The sequence below is a fragment of the Vulpes lagopus genome, chromosome 1, assembly GCF_018345385.1.
Source record: "Vulpes lagopus strain Blue_001 chromosome 1, ASM1834538v1, whole genome shotgun sequence".
NCBI classification, from domain to species: Eukaryota; Metazoa; Chordata; class Mammalia; order Carnivora; family Canidae; genus Vulpes; species Vulpes lagopus.
The window spans coordinates 108052638-108072784 of NC_054824.1; the positions used below are offsets into that span (position 1 = coordinate 108052638).

At 37.5% G+C, this 20147-nt stretch overlaps 1 protein-coding gene across 3 annotated transcripts in view; it reads left to right on the plus strand.

Annotated features, from left to right (window-relative positions):
* Positions 1-20147, plus strand: part of SPIRE1 (spire type actin nucleation factor 1) — a 209253-nt gene that overhangs the window by 182090 nt on the left and 7016 nt on the right. For 2 of the 3 annotated variants that reach the window (XM_041764959.1, XM_041764950.1), the window contains 3 exons: positions 2290-2462; positions 5254-5344; positions 15009-15151. In XM_041764959.1, coding sequence (XP_041620893.1) covers positions 2290-2462; positions 5254-5344; positions 15009-15151 — 407 coding nt within the window. Of the gene's footprint in view, positions 1-2289; positions 2463-5253; positions 5345-15008; positions 15152-17651; positions 17826-20147 lie in introns of all 3 variants that reach the window. The other variant, XM_041764942.1, reaches the window with a different exon arrangement.

A 20147-nucleotide genomic window follows, 5' to 3' on the forward strand; every position in this document is an offset into this window, starting at 1 on the left:
AAATTGTAAATATGAAACTAGATATACACATCACTTGTAATAATTTATATTATTCTTTTATTTATATTATTATTCTTTTAATAATGTTAAGGAAGGCGGGACTGGAACATGTTTATTCACTGAATGTTTTTTGGAAATCCACCTCTTAAGCTCCAAGGATATAAAAGTTGTATGTTGTGAAGGAAACTATAATATTTTACAGTAACTGCAGTTATAGTGCTTTCCCTCCTAACGGAGCTTAGTGTGCCCTTTACCTTCAACCGCAGGAGTTTCATAGACTATTCCATGTGCAATTCCATGTTGTCTGTGTTTAAAACATCATTTGAAATACTGAGGAAAATTAGTTCCACTTACACTGTAAGAGTGAATACAGAGTACAGGGGCAAAAAGTTGGTCTTTTGAGTCACTACTAACAAGGAATCAAGTATCAGCTGTTCCACACACTAGCTGTGTGACTGGCTAAGTCACCCTGAGCCTTAAGTTAGTTACAAATGGAGATAAAAATCAGTGTTAATAATTGCCAACATTTATTGTGTGTTGCCTTTATTACACACAGTATTGAGTATTTTATATGCAATTGTTAACTTAATCTTCAAAAAGAGCCCATGTCTGTTGTTAGGCCCATTTTACAGGTGATGAAATAAGAGGCTAGGTAACTTGCTCACGGTCAGACAACTACCACCAGAGCTAGCCTTTGAACCCAAATCATCTGCATCTTACTATAATGTATGCTCTGTACTTCATAGTCTGTGCTGTGAACTCTATATTATATAACCTGTCCTCTATACTATGTACTCAATACTCTTACTCTGTATTCTATAGTCTGTGCTTTGTACTCTCTAGTCTGTACTCTGTACTCTGTACTTTATATGTAGTATGTACATTGCTCTATATACTCTATGCCCCATGCTCTATACTATATATTTTGTGCTCTGTATACTCTATATACTATATGCTGCATATACTCTGTACTCCATACCATAAACTGTATACATTCTATGATCTGTACTCTGTGCTCTGATCTGTACTCTGTATTCTATACAATATACACTCTATATGTATTCTCTACTGTGTACTACTATATATTCTGTACTCTCCTCTATACTATATACTCTATACTATATACTGGGGCCTTTAATATTTTTATTGTCACATGCAGCATCTACACTTGTTACTTCTGTAGATAATTTTTGGCTTGGACATAGAAGCCAAGCCATATTTATTTGTATTGTGTTTTCAATCCAAAGAACGTGTATACTTTATCCCATACAAGAAACTATAACTTGTACTGATTTCATTTGCCTTCCATGATTTGGATAGATTTTTTTTGCATGATTTTCATTCTTTTCTAATGGATACTGTCCTAGGATGCTTCTAAGCCTGTTCATGGTATGTACTGAATGTCTTCTTTGCCTGTATACTTCCATCCTTAGGTATTTCTAATGTTTATTTTTCCCTGTATACTTCGGTACATAGCTATGCACTATGAAAAATTAAATTTAATGAATGATAGGCATATTCAAACTAAAGTCTCTTAAACTTTAAAAAAATGTACTCTGTACTATGAACTATATACTATATCCTTTATATTTTGTAGTCTGTACTGGGTACTCTCTATACTACTCTGTGCTCTGTAGTCCATACTTTATACTGTATACTCCATGCTCTATACTCATATATTACGTACTCTGTGCCCTGTACTGTGTACTCTATACTCTGCTGCCACATTTCTTTAACCTCTTGTATTCCCTTCCTGCCCAGATTTGACCTCTGAATAATCTAAGTCACCCTTATCAGAGAGAATGTATCCCAGATTCTTTGTGTTCATGTTTATATGAATATAGACTATTCACTATTTTGTTTTTTAAATTAAACCATTTTCAAATCTTAAAGCCATATGCCTGCTATGGCTTTGTGTATACCAGCACTTTGGTCCATTTACCACTAGCTCTTTGGAGACTATGAAGTAAAACTAGCCTCTCTGAGTCTCTGCAAGATTCAGAAGTTAGAGTTAGTTATCTATAGGATTCCATCCAGCTCTAAATTCTAATGTATAAATGTAAATTTATTATGATTCATTTAAAGGTTTTCTTTAATCTGACAGTTAATATCAAACAATGTTTTATACATAGATGCCTCTGTGTTGTATTTGTGTGACCTGGAAATGCCATGTCCCCTGGTTTGTGGTTTGTGCTACCCAGTCCAGGTACTTGGGAACGTGTATTTGGCCTACTGATTGATTACCTTTCTTAGCTTGAAAAAGGTAAGCTTTTTCCTGTCTTTCACCAGATGTAAATACTCCTGAATCTCCAAAGAACACTGTGGAATCTTCAATGGTGAATGGAGGTTTCCCATCACAAACAAAAGAAAATGGATTGAGTGCTGCACAGCAGGTGCCTGTGCAGCGGAAGAAGCTCCTCAAAGCCCCAACTCTGGCTGAACTGGACAGCTCTGACTCCGAGGTAAGTCCCATGAGAGCCTGTTACACACATCTTGACTCCATGTTCAGAAGGCAAGCCCTCTCTGACCTAGTTTACTAATCATGTTGCATAAGTTGGTGCTTAATCTCTTCCCATCTTTCAGTTGGGATTGAAATTCATTTGTTTAGCAGGAAATGAAACAATGGATTTTGTGTTTTTCATGAAAGACCAGTATAGTGGCCATAGTTTATAGAATAGGTTTTGAAATATTTGTATGATCTTAGATTATAGTGGTATTAATATAACTTTAAAAAAATGTAAACATCTTCCCTTTGTTTCCCTTTGTTTTGGGGGAGGGAAATCCCTTTGTTTTGGGGGGAAGGAAAAAGAAAAATCTATTTCCATGGATTTTTCTCTCTCACACACATACCTACCCATAGTGAAGCTTGTTCTTTCTGTGATAGTAATATCAATAGACCGGTCTGTAAAAGAAAACTCTGCTAGGGTTCTCCAGATTTCATCTTTCTCCTGCTGCCCTTTGGAGGAAGAGTTGATGTCCTCCCTGTTTTCCAGGAACAATTAGAATGCTGGTGCTTCCCAAATTTCTCTCAATCCCTTTGTCCTCAGCATCAGTAAGGTCACATCTCCCCCTGTGTAAAATGAAATTATATTCTTGCCTCCTCCTTCCCAGCCCCTGCCAGACAGATAATACACACACATAGCCAGACTCTCAACTTCTGTTTGCTGTTGTGGTTGCTGGCTTCATCCGTTCCACATTCATCCAAGTTAGAATTAAGGAATTATTCTTTAATTACCCAGACTGATTTCTGATGACTCTGGCAGCCTTCAGTACCACCCTTGGAGCAAAGCAGCACTGAAGGAGCAGAAGGAGTTCTGGAAGTGACCTTGTTCCAACCAGAACCTGGTTAAGAGTCACTGGTCAGGATGTAGAACTAGAAAAGGCCTCGTTTAATGAGTGTCAGAGACCAGTAACCGGACGAGACAGTACAAACAAGCAAGTTTCAGAAAGCAGGCCTGGCAGTAGTTTCAGAGATCAGAGCCCATCAGGATCCCCCAGCCAGGAGAAAGTGTTTGGTCAAGGGAGTGGACATGACAGGGCAAGCCAAACAGGCATGTACACCCACATTCTCTCTCCCTCTCCCTCCCCCTCTTCCTCCCCCCTCAGGAAATCTGACTTCCCAGATCTCCTGGCACTTTCTGAGGGTCTTTGTGATTCCTCTGGGCCAGCACCTAATCCTAATGAAGATTAGTTTTCAAGTAGTGAGAAATTGGGTGCAGCTGCCTGTGGTGGACATACAGGGGCAGAGGACCATCAATAACTTCTAGGCACAAATCCCAAAAGGCCTTGAACCATGACAATATCCTCATCACTTTTCTGTTTCTTACTGACCAACTTGTACTTACCTGGGTGCCCTAGGATGGGCTCTTAGTTGTTCACAGTGGGAGCAGGTCAAAGCAATAAAGAGGAGTGGTGTGGAAGGTAAGGACATGCTCAGAATTCTGTAAAATTGGGCTTTAGAAGTGTTTCTGAGAAAGATGGGCTAAGTTATGTGAGGTGGGGGCATAGTTTCTGCTGTTGAAACCAGGGTGACACCCACCTCACCTCATAATCATTTGTGAGTATTGTGTATGGCTCCTTTCTCTTTTCGTAAGAGATACTCTTAGCTTTTATTTCTTTTGGCCGTCCATAAGCAGAAGGAGGTCATTCTGGTTGCCTGCTAGCTTTTCCGTAGATTTGTGTGACCTCTACACTGTGTCTGGAGTTGAGGCTTTGGTTACATTGCTTGATTTGTTTTTCATGGTATGTACCAAGAGTGAGGAGGTCACTGTTCAGATCTCCTTTGTTTGAACTGTATGGTTTACATTGCCTTTTTTCATCTCCTTTTCTTTGAACAGATCCTTTGTATTGTAGCTTGTTTGAAACCAGTGCTTTCAGAAGTAGGTTTTAGCTGAGGACACTTTTTTGTGAATGGCAAAATTAATTCTTAAAGTCACCTTAACTAAGTAGATCAGAGAGAATTTTCACTATTTGTCTCACATAATCATAGGTGAATATTTTAATCTAATTTTCTTTCTTCCACATTTAAAAATATTTAGCAGTTTTCTGTAGATATTATAGAAATACATTGTCAGGTAGTTTATGTACATCCTCAATCACATAGAAGGTAGTAAATTTTTCATGAATAAATATTGTACTTTATCTTGATATAATCTGAAACAAATTATTAAGAAGGTCTGTTCTCACTGGTAATAGGAATTTAAATGTTATTTTGCATAATGTAGATATTTTTCTAGATTCATATGACATTCTTTGAATTATTTTCATCCATTCAATAAATGTTAATATTTATTCATTACTTACTAACAATGGATTTGTTACTAACAACAATGAATGAGACACATAGCATCCACCTTCATGCAGCTACCAATCTACTACTTTTATAAATGTGTTAACTATTCCCCTAATAATAATATTAACTACCATTTACTGTGTGCCTCATAATGTATTAAGCATTTTGAGTGTATTATCTCATCTGATCCAATAGCACAGTGTAAAAATGGCATTAAATACCAAATGACGAAACTGAGGCAAGAAACTTTATGTATCATGTCCCTCTAATGAGGGACAAAGCCAAGACACAAATCCAGATCTGTCTAATCTTAGATCTCTCCTAGTTTGTGTTGTTTGCCTTGAACTGTTGACATAATTCAGGGCCTCACATTAAAATAAATCTTTAACAGTAAAATGTTATCAGCATGAGAGCACTAATGTCTTAGGAGTCTTCTATTTCTCTGCCCATACCTTTCTCAGGAAGAAACTCTGCACAAGTCTACCAGCAGCAGCAGTGTATCTCCCTCCTTCCTTGAAGATCCCTTAGCAGAGGCTGTGTCCACAAGGAAGAGTGAGTATCTTTGGTACAAAAGAGCTAGCATCAGATTCCGCCCAAAATACACTGAACCTGGAATAGGGAATTCCAAAGTGCTTTGTGATCGTTGGGGGTAGAAAGAACTAACCCTGACATTTCACTAGTCAGGATCAAAAATACTGTTACATTCCTAAAGTGATATGGTAAAGTAGGGCTAAACTGATAACTGGGCCTCAGGTTCTTAGATCAATCACCTTTGGGTTTACAGATACTAGTTGTAAGGAGTAAGTCAACTGTCTATATGTATTTTTTAGATTAATTTACCTACTTGTCTGAATTGAAGCTGGGAGCCCTAAATAATCATACTTATCATTCCCATACATATCCATACCCACATACATATATAGATATTAAAAATGCCTTTATAACTCTTCCTAAGGGGGTGCCTGGGTAGCTCTGTTGGTTGAGTGTCTGCCTTCAGCTCAGGTCATGATGCACGGTCCTGAGATTGAGCCCCGCATCAGGCTCCTTGCTCAGTGGGGAACCTGCTTCTCTCTCTCTCTCTGCTTGTTGCCCCCCTTCTTCTGTTCTCTCCCACACACTTGCTCGCTCTCACTGTCAAATAAATAAATAAAACCTTAAAAAAATAACTCTTCATAGGTTCTGAATGCAGAATCTAAAGTTAAGTGATTTATAAATACTTTTTTTAAAAAGATTTATTTATTTATCAGAGAGAAAGAGTGCAAGTAAGGCAAGGGACAGAGGGAAAGAATCTCAAGCAGACCTCACACCGAGTATGGAGCCTGATGCAGGGCTTGATCCCACAATCCCCAGATCACAACCTTAGCTGAAATCAGGAGTTGGATGCCCAGCCAACTGAACCAACCAGGCACCCCATTTCTAAATGTTTTTAATAATCTTTTTCATGTATAAGATTATTATAAAATCTTTAAAAACTACACGTTAAAGGAGAGGATTCTGGAAAGATGGTGGAGTAGGAAGCATCAGGAATCTGTCTCCCACCTAGACAACAGTTGTACTGGCAGAGTCTGACATAAGTCCTTTGGAACTCTGAGTCTGCTGAAGACTTGCAACTTTGAGGGGAAGATTATTTTATTTTTTTAAAGATTTTTATTTATTTGAGAGAGAAAAAGAACAAGCAGAGAGGAGGGGCAGAGGGAGAGGGAGAAGCAGACTCCCCACATAGCAGGGAGCCCCATGTAGACCTCCATCCCAGGACCCTGGGATCATGACCTGAGCCAAAGACGGATGCTTAACTGACCTAGGCACCCACAGGGGAAGATTTAGATGAAAAATTGTACAATAGCAATTACTCATGCCTCACCCCCAGCCACATGGCAGGCAGCAAGGTACTGTTCCTAAAGCAGCTTGCACATAGCTTACAGGAGCTAGGGTGGGCAAAAAGGACCCTGTCCTCCAAATATTGGGCATCTCTCCTCTGGTTACTGATTGCTACATCTGATTCCAAAGATGTAGACAAAGAGGCAGACAATGATTATTGTTGCTTTGTTGCAAGCTCCCTGCATGCTAAAGTGACTTCCAGGGATTGTAAGGGCTAGCCTCCTTCTCCCCCAACTCCCTTCATTTTTAGCTTTTTCCCTTTTGGGAGCCAGATATTAAAAACTAGGATATTCAGAAACTACATAAATAGGGGAAATTATAAAGTGATTATGCATGCCCAGGGAATGGCTCATAGAAGCCTGAGAAGATCCTAAGTTTACATCTCAGGGTGATCCTCAGCATATTGACAGCCTATAGCAATCAAGAAGACAATAAGCAAAAACCATAACAAAAAAAAAACAGCAGATCCCGGGAAAGGGATAGAATCTGATTTCCAGAGTTACCACATTATTAGATTCAAATGTCCAGTGTTCAACAACAACAAAAAAACATAAGGCATACTAAGAAATAGGAAGGTATGGCCCATTCAGAATAAAGAAATCAACAGAAACTGTCCCAGAAAACGAGGGGGATATGCCAAACAGACTTTTTAAAAACTGTCTTAAGATACTCAATGAGAGGTCGCCTGGGTGACTCAGTCAGTTGATTTGGCTCAGGTCGTGATCCCAGGGTCCTGGAGCCCCACGTCAGGCTCCCTGCTTAGGGGAGAGCCTGCTTCTCCCTCTCCCTCTGCCTGCTGCTTCCCGGCTTGTGCTAGTTCTCACTGTCAGATAATTAAATAAAATATTTTTATAAAAATGTTCAAAGAACTAAAAGAAGATGTGGAGAAAGTCAAGAACACAATGTGCGAGCAAAATGGAAAGATCAATAAAGAGCTAGAAAACCTAAAATGAAACAAAAATTCTAGAGCCAAAAATTCCAGTGACTTAAATGAATATTGAGGGGATCCCTGGGTGGCGCAGCGGCTTAGCGCCTGCCTTTGGCTCAGGGCGCGATCCTGGAGACCTGGGATCGAATCCCACATCAGGCTCCCGGTGCATGGAGCCTGCTTCTCCCTCTGCCTGTGTCTCTGCCTCTCTCTCTCTCTCTGTGACTATCATAAATAAATAAAAATTTAAATAAATAAATAAATAAATAAATAAATAATAAATAAATAAATAAATGAATATTGAATATTCACTAGAATATTCAGAGGCGGATTTGGGCAGGCAGAAGAAAGAATCAGCAAACTTGGAGATAGGACAGTGGAGGGTATCAGGTCCGAGGAACAGAAAGAAAAACGATTGGAAAAAAGCAGAGACTGAGAGACCTGTGGGACAACAACAAGTGGACTGACATTTGCTCTGTGGGAGTCCCTGAAGGAGAGGAGAGAAAGAAGGGCAGAAAGATTCATGGCAGAAATAATGGCTGAGACTTACCAGATTGAGGAATGACATGAATATAAACATTCAGGCAGCTCAACTACTATAAGAGACCCACACTGAGACACATTGTAATCCCAAAAGCCAAAAACCGAGCAACAAGAGAGAAGTGAGTCCCTACATACAAGAGATCCTCAAGGAGATTTTCAGCATATTTCTCATCAGAAACTTTGGAAGCCAGGAGACTGGGTCCAATACAGCTCTCCATCCCACTATCTGAAAGTTTGCTTTCCATCACTTCACTTTTTATGAAAGACCAACATTAATACCTGTTCTAGCTAATTCATCGAAATCCAAAGATTTTCACTTTTACAAAGTGTTTCAGTTGCTTCTTTGGTTTATGCCATTTCAGCTTACAGAAGGTTTCACAGAAATCCTCTACTCTCAGATAGTGGAGGAAATCTGTATATTCAAAGTGCTTAAAAAAAAAAAAAAGTCCACCAACAATCTTATATCCAGCAAAACTATTTACCAAAGGAAGGAAGAAATTTAAACATTCCCAGATAAACAAGAGCTGAGGGAGTTTATAACCACTTGACCTTCCCTGTAAGAAATGCTCAGTAGTCCTACAGGGGGAAATGAAAGGACACTAGACAATAATTCAAAGCCATGAGAGAAATAAAGATCTCAATAAAAATACATGGACAATTAGAAAAGCTAATAGTAGTGTAACAATGGTTTGTAACTGCACTTTCTGTTTGCTACATAATTTGAGAGACTAATATATTTGAAAGAATTATTAATCCATTTTTTGTGGAAGACCGTGTATAAAAATGTAATTTTGTGACACCAACAGCCAAAAGGGACAGAGCTGTGCAAGACAGTTTTTGTGCATTACTGAAATTAAGCTGCTATAAATCCAAATCAAAGTGTTATAATTTTAGGATGTTAAATGTAGTCTCCATGGTAACCACCAAGAAAATAGCTACAGGATACGCATGAAAAGAAATGGGAAAGGAATTTAAACTTCTCATTATAAAAAAATCTTTTAACCTGAAAGACAAGAATGAAGGAAATGAGGGACAAAAGCTCTTATAAGGCATATAGAAAACAAATAGCACAATGAGAAAGTCCCTCCTAAGCAGTAATTACTTTAAATGTAAATGAATTAAACTCTCTAATCAAAAGCTAGAGATTGGCAAGATGGATAAAAACACATGATCTAACTGTATGCTACCTGGAAGAGACTCCCTTGAGATTCAAAACCACAATCAGATTGAAAGTGAAAGGATGGAAAAGATATTCCATGCAAATAATAACCAAAAGAAAGCTTAGGGAAACTATACTCATATTAGGCAAAATAGATTTTAAGTTAAAAAAAAAAAAAAGGTTACAAGAGACAAATTAAGGACACAATGTTAATAAAAGGTTCAATGTAGTAAGAAGATAGAACAATTATTAACATTTATGCACCTAATGACCATTGAAATATATAAAGCAAAAACTATCAGAAATGAAAGAGAAATAGGCAATTCTACAATAATAGAGACCTCAGTACCCTTCTCACAATAATGGATAAGAACAACAAGGCAGAGGTTAAGGAAATAGAGGACTTGGACAGTATGATAAACTAGCTAGATCTGAGAGACACAGAACACTCCCTGCAACAACAATACATTTCTCCAGGGCACGTGGGATGTTTTTAAGGATATACCATATGTTACAGTTTAAGTCTTAATAGATTTTAAAGGATACTTATTATACAGAGTATCTTCCCTGACCATGATGGGACAAAATTAGAAAACAATAACAAAAGGAAAACTAAAGAATTCACAAAACTGTGGAAATTAACACACTTTTTAAAAATCAGTGGATCAAAAAAGAAACCATCAGAGAGATTAGAAAATACTTAGAAATGAATGAAAGTGAAAACACAATGTACCAAAACTATGGGACACAGTGGAAATAGTGCTAAGGTGAAATCTGTTACTGTAAACTCTTAACATTAAAAACAAGAAATTTCAGGATTAGTTGGACAATAAATGTTCTGATTTTTAAAAAGAAAGGAAGGAGTGAATGAATGAACCAACAATGAAACTTTACAAATTAAGGAACTAGAAAAAGAAGAGCAAACTAAACACAAAGTTAACAGAAGGAAGGAAATAATAAAGATTAAACCAGAGAAAAACAAAGAGAAACAATGGAGAAAATCAATGAAACTAAAGATATCAACATAATTAACCAACCTTTTGGCTAGATGGACTATGAAAAAAGACTCAAATTACTAAAATCAGAAATGGAAGGGGGAAACATTACTGCTGATTCTATAGAAATAAAGAGAGTTATGAGTATCATGAACAATTACCATCAAATTGGATAACCTTAGTAAGATGGACAAATTCCTAGAAATGCTGTACCTAGCAAGAGAAAATCTGACTAAACCAATAGCTAGTAAGGATATTGTTGTTGTTTTCTTTTAAAGATTTTATTTATTTATTCATGAGAGACAGAGAAGCAGAGAGAGAGGCAGAGACACAGGTAGAGGGAAAAGCAGGATCCATGCTAGGAGGTCAACGGTCAACGGTGGGACTCGATCCCAGGACTCCAGGACCACGCCCTGAGCCAAAGGCAGACGCTCAACCACTGAGCCACCTAGGCATCCCAGTAGTAGGGATATTGAATTAGTATGCCCAAACTCTCTCTACAAAGAAAAGGCTTGACTCTGATGCCTTACTGGTAAATTCTTCCAAACATTTAAAACAACTACCAATCCTTCTCAGACATTTCCAAAAAAATTGAAGAGGAGAGAATACTTTCTAACCTGTTTTATGAGACCAGCAATATCCTGACACAAAAGCTAAACAAAGACACTACTAGGACAGAAAACTACAAACCAATACCCTTTACAAATACTGATCTTTTATTTTTTTAATTATTTTTTTAAATATTTATTTCATTTATTTATTCATGAGAGACAGAGAGAGAGAGGCAGAGACACGGGCAGAGGAGAAGCAGGTTCCATGCAGGGAGCCCGACGTGGGACTCAATCCCAGGACTCCAGGATCAGGCCCGGGGCTGAAGGTGGCACTAAACTGCTGAGCCACTGGGCTGCCCCAAATACTGATTTTTTAAAAGATCTTTAACAAAATACTAGCAATCAGAATGCAGCAGTATATTAAAAGGATTGTATATCCTGACCAAGTGGGATTTTTTTCCTGACTTCAAGGATGGTTCAACATATAAAAATTGATTAGTATAATTTGCCACATAAATGGGGTAAAGAAAAACAACCCTAGGATTATTTCAATCGATGCTAAATTAGCATTTAACACAAAATTGAACACCTTTCATGATAAAAACTTCACAAACTAGGAATAGAAGGAAACTACCTCAACATAATAAAAGCCATATTGAAAAACCCACCTCAAACATCATACTCCATGGTGAGTAAACACTGAAAGGATTTCCTCTAAGAAACAGGAACAAGGCAAGGATGCCTGCTTTCCTCACTTCTCTTCAATATAGTACTGCTAATGCTAGTAAGAGCAATTTGGCAAGAAAAAGAAGTAAGGGGCAGCCAGACTGGAAAAAAAAAAAAGAGAAAGAGAAAATCATCTCTGATGATAGGATGTTATATGTAAAGAAACCCTGAAATATTACACACACACACACACACACACACACACACACACACACACACACAAAACCTCTTAGAATAAATGAATTCAGTAAAGTAGCAAAATATAAAACCACAAAAAAACAGTTGCATTTCTATACACAATCAGAAAAGAAAATTACAAAAGCAATCCCATTTATAATAGTATCAAAAAGAATAAAATACTTAGGAATTAACCAAGGAAGTGAAAGTCTTGCTCACTAAAAACCACAAAACATTGCTGAAAGAAATTAAGACATAAATAAAGGGAAATACATCCTGTATTCATGGATTGGAAGACTTAATATTGTTAAAATGTTTACACTGCCCAAAGTGACCTACAGATTCAGTGTAATCCCTATCAAAATAACAATGACATTTTTGCAGAAATAGAAGACAACTCGTTCTAAAATTCATATGGAATCTCAGGGGACCCAAGTAGCCAAAACAATATTGAAAAAGAATAGAACTGGAAAATTCATGCTTCCTGATTTCACAACTTATTAGAAGCTACAGTAATCAAAACACTCTGGTATTAGCATAGAGACAGATGTATCATCAATGAATGGAATAGAATAGAGAGCTCAGAATAAACCTTACCTATATGGTCAAAAGATTTTTGACAAGTGTGCCAAGACCATTCAATGGGCAAATAGTCTTTAAACAAATGATGCTGGGAAAACTGGATATCCACATGCAAAGTAATGAAGTTAAAGGCACTTGGGTGGCTCAGTCAGTTAAGCATCTATCTGCATTTGGCTTGGGTCAGGATCTCAGGGTCCTGGGATGGAACCCTGAGTCAACCCTCTGCTCAGCAGGGACTCGCTTCTCCCTCTGCCCATCCCCACTGCTTGTGCTTGCTCTCTCTTCCTCAAATTAGCAAAAATCTTTAAAGGAATTTTTTTTTAATTTTAAGAATTAAAAAAAAAAAAGAACAAAGTTAGACTCCTACCTAACACCATATACAAAAAGTAACTCAAAATGGATTAAAGACCTAAATGTAAGACCTAAAAAAATAAAATTCTTAAAACACAGGACAAAATTTCATGACATTAGATTTGGGAATGACTTCTTGGATATGACACCAAAGGCACTGATTTTTAAAAGTGAACAAATTGGAGTTTATGAATATAATAACTTGTGTTCATTGAAAGATATTATCAAGAGAATGAAAAGGCAACCTACAGAAGAGGAGAAAATATTTGCAAATTACATATATAATAAAGGATTAATATCAGAATATGTAGAGAAAATCCTGAAACTCAACAACAGAAAAGACGACCTAATTAAAAAGTGAGCAAAGGACTCAAATGGTCATTTCTCCAAGGAAGATATACCAATGACCAACAAGCACATGGAAAGGTTCTCTGCATCATTAATCATTAGGGAAATGCAAATCAAAATAACAGTGAGATACCACCTCACACACCTTAAAGTGGCTACAATCAAAACAAAAACTAGAAGACAACAAATATTGGCAAGAACATGGAGAAATTGGAACCCTGTGCACTTTTTGGAATGTAAAATGATACAGGTTGCTGTGGAAAACAGTATGGTGTAACTCCTCAGAAATTTAAAAATAAAATTACATGTGATCCAGCAATTTTAATTCTGATTATATAAGGAAAAGAATTGAAAGCAGAAAAAAAAAAGAATTGAAATCAGAGTTTCAAAGAGCTACACATCCATGTTCATAGCAGCAGTATTCATAATAGCTAAAATGTAGAAGCAACCCCAAGTGTCCATCAATGGATGAATGACTAAGCAAAATATAAAATATCCATACAGTGGAATATTACTTAGCCTTAAAAACGGGGAAATTTTGCAATAGGCTACAACACTGACGAACCTTTAGGACATTTTGCTAAGGGAAAACAACAGTTACACATAAAAGGCAAAAACGTAAAAAAAAAAATCAAAAACTATGACTCTATTTACATGGGATTCTTAGAGTAGTCAAAGTCTTAGAGACGGAAAGTAGAATGGTAGTTACTAGGGGCTATAGGTAGGGGAGAATGGGAAATTACTGTAATGGTTACAGAGTTTCAGTTTTACAAGATATGAAGAGTTATGGAATGGAAGATGGTAATGGTTGTACAACGATATAAATATCTAATACCACCAAACTGTACAGTTAAAAATAAAGACACTAAGGGCATCTACACATGGCTCAATAGTTTAAGTTATGGGGTTGAGCCCTGTGTTGGACTCTGTGCTCAGTGGGGAGTCTGCTTGAAGATTCTCTCCCTTTGCCCCTCCCCTCGCTTGTGTGCACTTTCTTGCTCTACAATAAATAAATCTTTAAAAAAAATAAAGACATTAAATATATTTTATGTATGTTTTACTACAATGGGAAAAAACTTTCTATGAGAAAAATACTTACATATTAAGATATTAATAGAACATTGACTTGATTTCTTATACACACAGAATTTGTAGTGATTAAAGTTCTTTAGTGTTTTGATTTACTTAATCAGATTATATCAAGAATATTAGGAGCTGACCTTGGTTACTATCTATAATTGGTGTTTGGCCAGGCCCATTAAATATAATAGAGATCCAATTAAATCACATAATGGATTTCTGTATCTTTCTTGGTTGTGGAAATTGTATTATTTTTATTCTCACTAGATTTCTCTTGGTGAGACAGTCCAAATAGATCACTTTTAACTTTGTATTGACTTTCATTCTTCATCCACAACATTGCAGCAGGCTTACTTTGCAGAGAGTAGGAAGAAGTACCAAAAAAAAAAAAAAAAAACTTGGTGAGCAACAATTTATTTCTAATGTTCTCCTTATGTTTTCACAGTGTGAATCCAGAACCATTCAAACCCTAAAACATTCTTTTAAACCCTGTCCCAAAATATTACTAGGCAGAAGAGAGCAGTGGTACAATATTAACATCAAAACTGGAATTTATTTTTCAAAATTTGATTTAAACCTAAGGAATAATGTTTTGATAAACATCAGGAAGAAAAAAAATTTATATTTCATCTTTAAAAGGGAGAAACAAAAGGACTGTACACTTGAGAATTTTGGTATGACATGGGAGTCTTTTTGGACATGCGGAATACATATTTTCACACATATTTTACATGCCTGAGACTGTAATTGCCAAATTCTGTGGAATATAACATGAGGGCATGTATATATACAAAGCTGAGATGATAGTTGTGTTTTTATGTATGACTTTGAATGAATATTATGAAATTTTTTTTTTGTAAGAAAGTTCATTCCAGTTTGGTTAATTTCATTTCTGTAGAGCCTCCAAAATTCTTGCCCATATCATCAACACCCCAGCCAGAGAGACGACAGCCACCCCAGAGACGACATTCCATTGAAAAGGAAACACCCACTAATGTAAGACAGTTTCTGCCACCGTCCAAGCAGAGCTCCCGATCTCTTGTAAGTAGCTGGAAGCCTTGATAGTGACTTGAGAATCAGTTAGAGACGTGTTATCATTAGCTTTCTTGAGATGATGATTAGGAAGAAAAAAAAACTTCCAAACTTTAAATAGCTTTATTTTGTTTTTAGTATCTAAAGAAAACCAGCTGTCACAGTAACTTAAAATGACATTTGACCATTCTTTATTCATTTTAAAGTACTTTTTTTTCCAGAAGATTTATCAGTGGTTGAAAATATGTGTTATTATTAAAGGAATGCTTTCTTTTTTTCAAAGGGAATTAGTGCACTTAGAAATCATTAAAACTTATCAAAAAGTTAGAGTCTGACTACTGCACACTATTTTATCAAGGCAGAAGTGTGAGGGGAGAATTTTGATCCATTACAAACCATTGTCCATTGTTTTCAAGTGTGTTTCATGATCTTGGAGCCAAAGCTGCTGTTTGCACTAGATGACGGTTTTGCTGTTTTCCCAAGATTTCCAGGTTGGTGTAGTGGCTTTTGATTCCCAGGACAGTAAGACCCTGCCAGAAAGAAGTAACAGATCCTCTAACCAAAGGACATCTGCAAAGATTCTTTTGTAGTCCCACTTGACTTCACAGATATTTGCAGGGGAGATGAAGACTTCAGTCAGTAATTCTACCAGCAAACTAATATCTAATGTTTACTCAGGTATTCATGAATAAAAAGCCCTGGAATATGCTTACTCCATATTTTCGTTCATATTTTTAGGCTATCTTGAATCATCAGTGGTTCAAATGAAGCAGTTATAGATGTCCCTCCCTCAAAGTAGAGGAATTTAGTGTGGTTACTGTGAAGATATCAAGTTTGAACAGATTTATGGTGTTGAAATTTAATCTCTGTTCCCAAACAGTTCGATTAAAGAACTAATGATTTTATGTCAGTTCCTGGTAGAATTTCTCTAACTGCTAAATAATCACTGAAACATTGAGTAAATATAGCTTTACCAGTTATTTACCAGTAGAAAAACAATTCTAACCAGACAGGTTTCAAAGTTCAAAATCCAAAGACTTTTGTTAATGTGAAAAACTTACTTCTTTAGCAAAATAGAGTTATTGCCACAGCTTAAAAGTGTGTAAGAGACCACAGGTCCCCAGTAATTAGGAGATTCTTCTCTTCACCCAACTTTTCTCTTAGAAGCCAGCTTATCATCATTCAGCTCTGCACCTGGCCTTTTGATCATAGGACACCATTGTTAATGTTAAATTTAAAAACTGTCAATGTGGAGGAACTGTCAGATCAGTTAAAAGGAATTTCAGCTACTAAGACAAGTTCCGGCTAGAACAGAAATACCATAGAAGTAATAGAAGAAAGACTATCAGCCCACATCGTGGGCCCAGAGGTATATTTCCTGACAACGGGGAACTCTTAGTGTGTGCTGGGTCAGGCTGTGAGTTATTTTTTGTGGAGAAAAGCAAGATAAAACCAATCTGCAACTTCAGAGAAGAGTCTCTGTGAAAGGCAGTGGGAAAGCACTGCTTGGTGTTCAGGTTCAATGTGGAACCACGTTCCCTGGGAGCGCCCAGGGCACCAGCTGATACAAGGTAACATCTAGGTTACAGTAGTGACCATTCTTGCTAGTAGCTTATCTTGAAAAATTCATAAAGCCACACTCATCTTGGGGTAGTACCCTCTAGACTGTTAAGTATTGTTTTTAAAGGTATGACAATTAATTTGAAACTTTAGCTATCTTTAAGAAAACAAGGAATCCTTTTGTATTTACAATTCCTCCACTGAAAATGGCAGAAATGTCTTCATTGGTATTCATTTTTTTATTTTTATTGTATCTCCCTCTCTTTCTTTTTTTTTTTTTAAACATTTTTTTTAATCTTTATTTATTTATGATGGTCACAGAGAGAGAGAGAGAGAGAGGCAGAGACACAGGCAGAGGGAGAAGCAGGCTCCATGCACCGGGAGCCCGATGTGGGATTCGATCCCGGGTCTCCAGGATCGCGCCCTGGGCCAAAGGCAGGCGCCAAACCGCTGTGCCACCCAGGGATCCCATCCTCCCTCTCTTTCCTTAGAATGTTGAAATGTAATTTTTTTTCATCATTTGTTCCAATGATTAAGGATTATTGCCCATCTAAATGAAAGGCAACTTGTCTTTCAGTACCTTCCCCAGGGGCTGGGGGACAAGCACTGCTTGGTGGCATGTCCCACCCCCTCACCCCTGCCTTCACAGGCACAAGGGCATTTGCTCACAGGACAGCCAAGTTAGCAACATCTTAAGTCTCTGCTGTGTGAACTCCAAGATCCTCTAGGTATGGTTTCATGATGTTTACGGATTTATATGTACGGGAACAGACAGTGGTGTGGGCACACACATGTGGGATCAACCATTAATGTCCTCAGTGGTGGTTTGGTTTCATTTTGTTTTTCTTTCATGCTGTGTAACCACTATTTGTAGGTCACTCATGTTCAGCATTATTTTCTCCTTTTCTTTTCCCCCTGCCATTTTCTTTTTCCCTTATCTATTGTTCAGGTTCCTAGGATAACCAGTGTTTGGCCAAGGACGCCTTTCCGACCACTTTTTTCTACCATACAAACAGCTTCTCTGCTCAGCTCTCATCCTTTTGAAGCAGCCATGTTTGGGGTAGCAGGGGCTATGTATTATCTATGTGAGAGAGCTTTTACCAGCAGGTGGAAATCCTCAAAGGTTGGCCTCTTTCTGCTGGTTCTGGGAATTATTTTACTCTCTATCTCTTTGACAGTGATACCGCAACTCCTGTGCTCTGAACAATTAACAGCTTAGATGGGCACTTTGCTTCTGATCGTTGATTCCAGTCTTTTGTAGGATGCATAGATTACACCATGATCTCAGTTGAAAGGAAAATGACCTTGAAAGGACAACAAACTCAAAATGCAGCATCAGATTAGAGGGACCTGTGAGTGACCCAGTTGTATACCAGGAGGAATGCCATCTCCTCTCCATGTCCAAGGCACTCCCTGAGAGCCATGGGGTGCTGTCCTCCCAGGGTCTTCCCGCCATCAGGACAGAGCTTACTCCCTCCCTTGGCTGTCAGAGCAGCCTCCGGCCAGCCCACATAACCATGGGAACTCTGCCATCCATAGAACTATAGCCTTCCCCGTTTCTCACACACCCCACCATGAGCTCCAGGGGGCTGTGCCCCCACAGCAGGTGCCCATCCTGTGCTCAGAATGTCTCTGTTCCCCAGCACCTTTCATAAAGCTGTGTTGTGTTGGTCAGGGTATTATGTGGTTTTTATGACAACTCACTTCTCTGTAGAAATTTTAAGCTTTTCTTTTATTGATGTGGTTATTTTAAATAATTACGCATTTCATTATTTTTTTAGATTCTCATACAGAATATAGTTTTTAAAGAAAATACAATACTTGCCAAACCCCAGTGAAATAAAGAAGTTCTTGAACTATGCCCTATTTGTTGAAAGCTTCCCCTGCCCCCAGAGTAGCATGCCTTGCAGACTAGCGTTTGCAGCTGCTCTGTTCCACCTCCTATAGCATTCTGTCTTTCCTAGGTCCTTTATTTACGAAACATATCCTTGACAAATGAACCAGCAGCTGGTTTCTTTATTATTCTTTATTATGCATCTTGGTTTGGAAAAGAGAGTCTGAATGTGATGAAATATATCAAATTCCTTTCTCTTCTTTACTTGTCATGAAATAGAGGATAGATCTCTATTCTTTCTCCCATTTTAGATCTGACCCTTTGGCCAGTATGTAGTCAGGTGCAGGGATGGCATTTTAAGTCTTGTCACTGTTACTGCTGTTACTGAAGATCTGTGGGCATTTTCATTTTTATTTTCAAACCTCCCCAGAGATCTCTGTATACTAAGGCTAAACTTGATGTAGGCAGAGTTCACTTTGAGTTTAAAAGTTAAACTTGAAAAAAAGAGAAATTAAACTTAAAAGGTGCTGTTTTAATTTAAATCTACTTTGGGTTTATTAAAAACTCAAGGAAATAATGCTGGTTTTGGATAATTTTCAAATACCTGCTACTTATATATAAAGTCTTTGCTCCTTGAGAATACTATATAAAATATGCACATTCCCATTCTCTCTGTGGCTCAGTAACCAGAGTATACATTATGCTCTGAAATTTCCCTACTCCCTAACTCTGACCCCTCTGAGGGTAAATGTAACCAGAATATTTTGAACAAAAACTCACTGATGCCAAGTGACATATATAAAAAATAAGTTCTAAGGGCTCATCTGTTCTATAGCATATTGTAATCTTTATTCAAAACTCTTTCAGATTTAGCTTCCCTTTTCTAAATTTAGGAGTCCGATTAAAGCACAGCGAAGCCAAGGGATTTTAGAGTCCATGTGTGGCTTTGACAGAGTTCAGGCAATGGGAGGAGTGACTAACCCCAGTATAAAGCTCTCACTCACTGTTAAAAGCCCTGAGTGCTCCTCACATTTTGGAGCATTAGTATCTCAGCAATATCTGTTGAAGTTAAGGCTTAATTTGGCTTTGGGGATGTTGAATTAGTACTTTTGTCAATTGAAAAAATAATGAAAACTATCCTAGTAACTATTTATTATTTTCTTTCATGTTGCATTGAAGTTTTGTTGTCCTTGGGAAAGCACTAGAATTAAAACATTAGCATTTGACCCGATGGAAATTATTTTACTCAACAGTAATTTGCTTTAAAGTTAAAAAAAGAACAAGAATACACACATACGCCAATACAGTTTCTTATTATGTCCTATGAAGTCCTTGATTTGCATATGGTTCAAAGCAGCAAGTTGAAAGTATGCTCGACTAAGTCCGTTTGTGACTTAAGACTGAGAAGAGGGAAGTAGAACCTATCAGGTCTATTGTGTGTGCTAGGATATCCCTGCAAATAAAAAGGATTCCCATCTACCGGAAACAAAGGTTTACCAGCCCAGGCATCTTAGTTGTAAAGTTAATTATTAAACTGGCACTATTTTGACATCTTCCCACCTTCACAGCAACAAATCTCAGGTAGTCAGTGTCTGGTTAGTTGCTAGATTC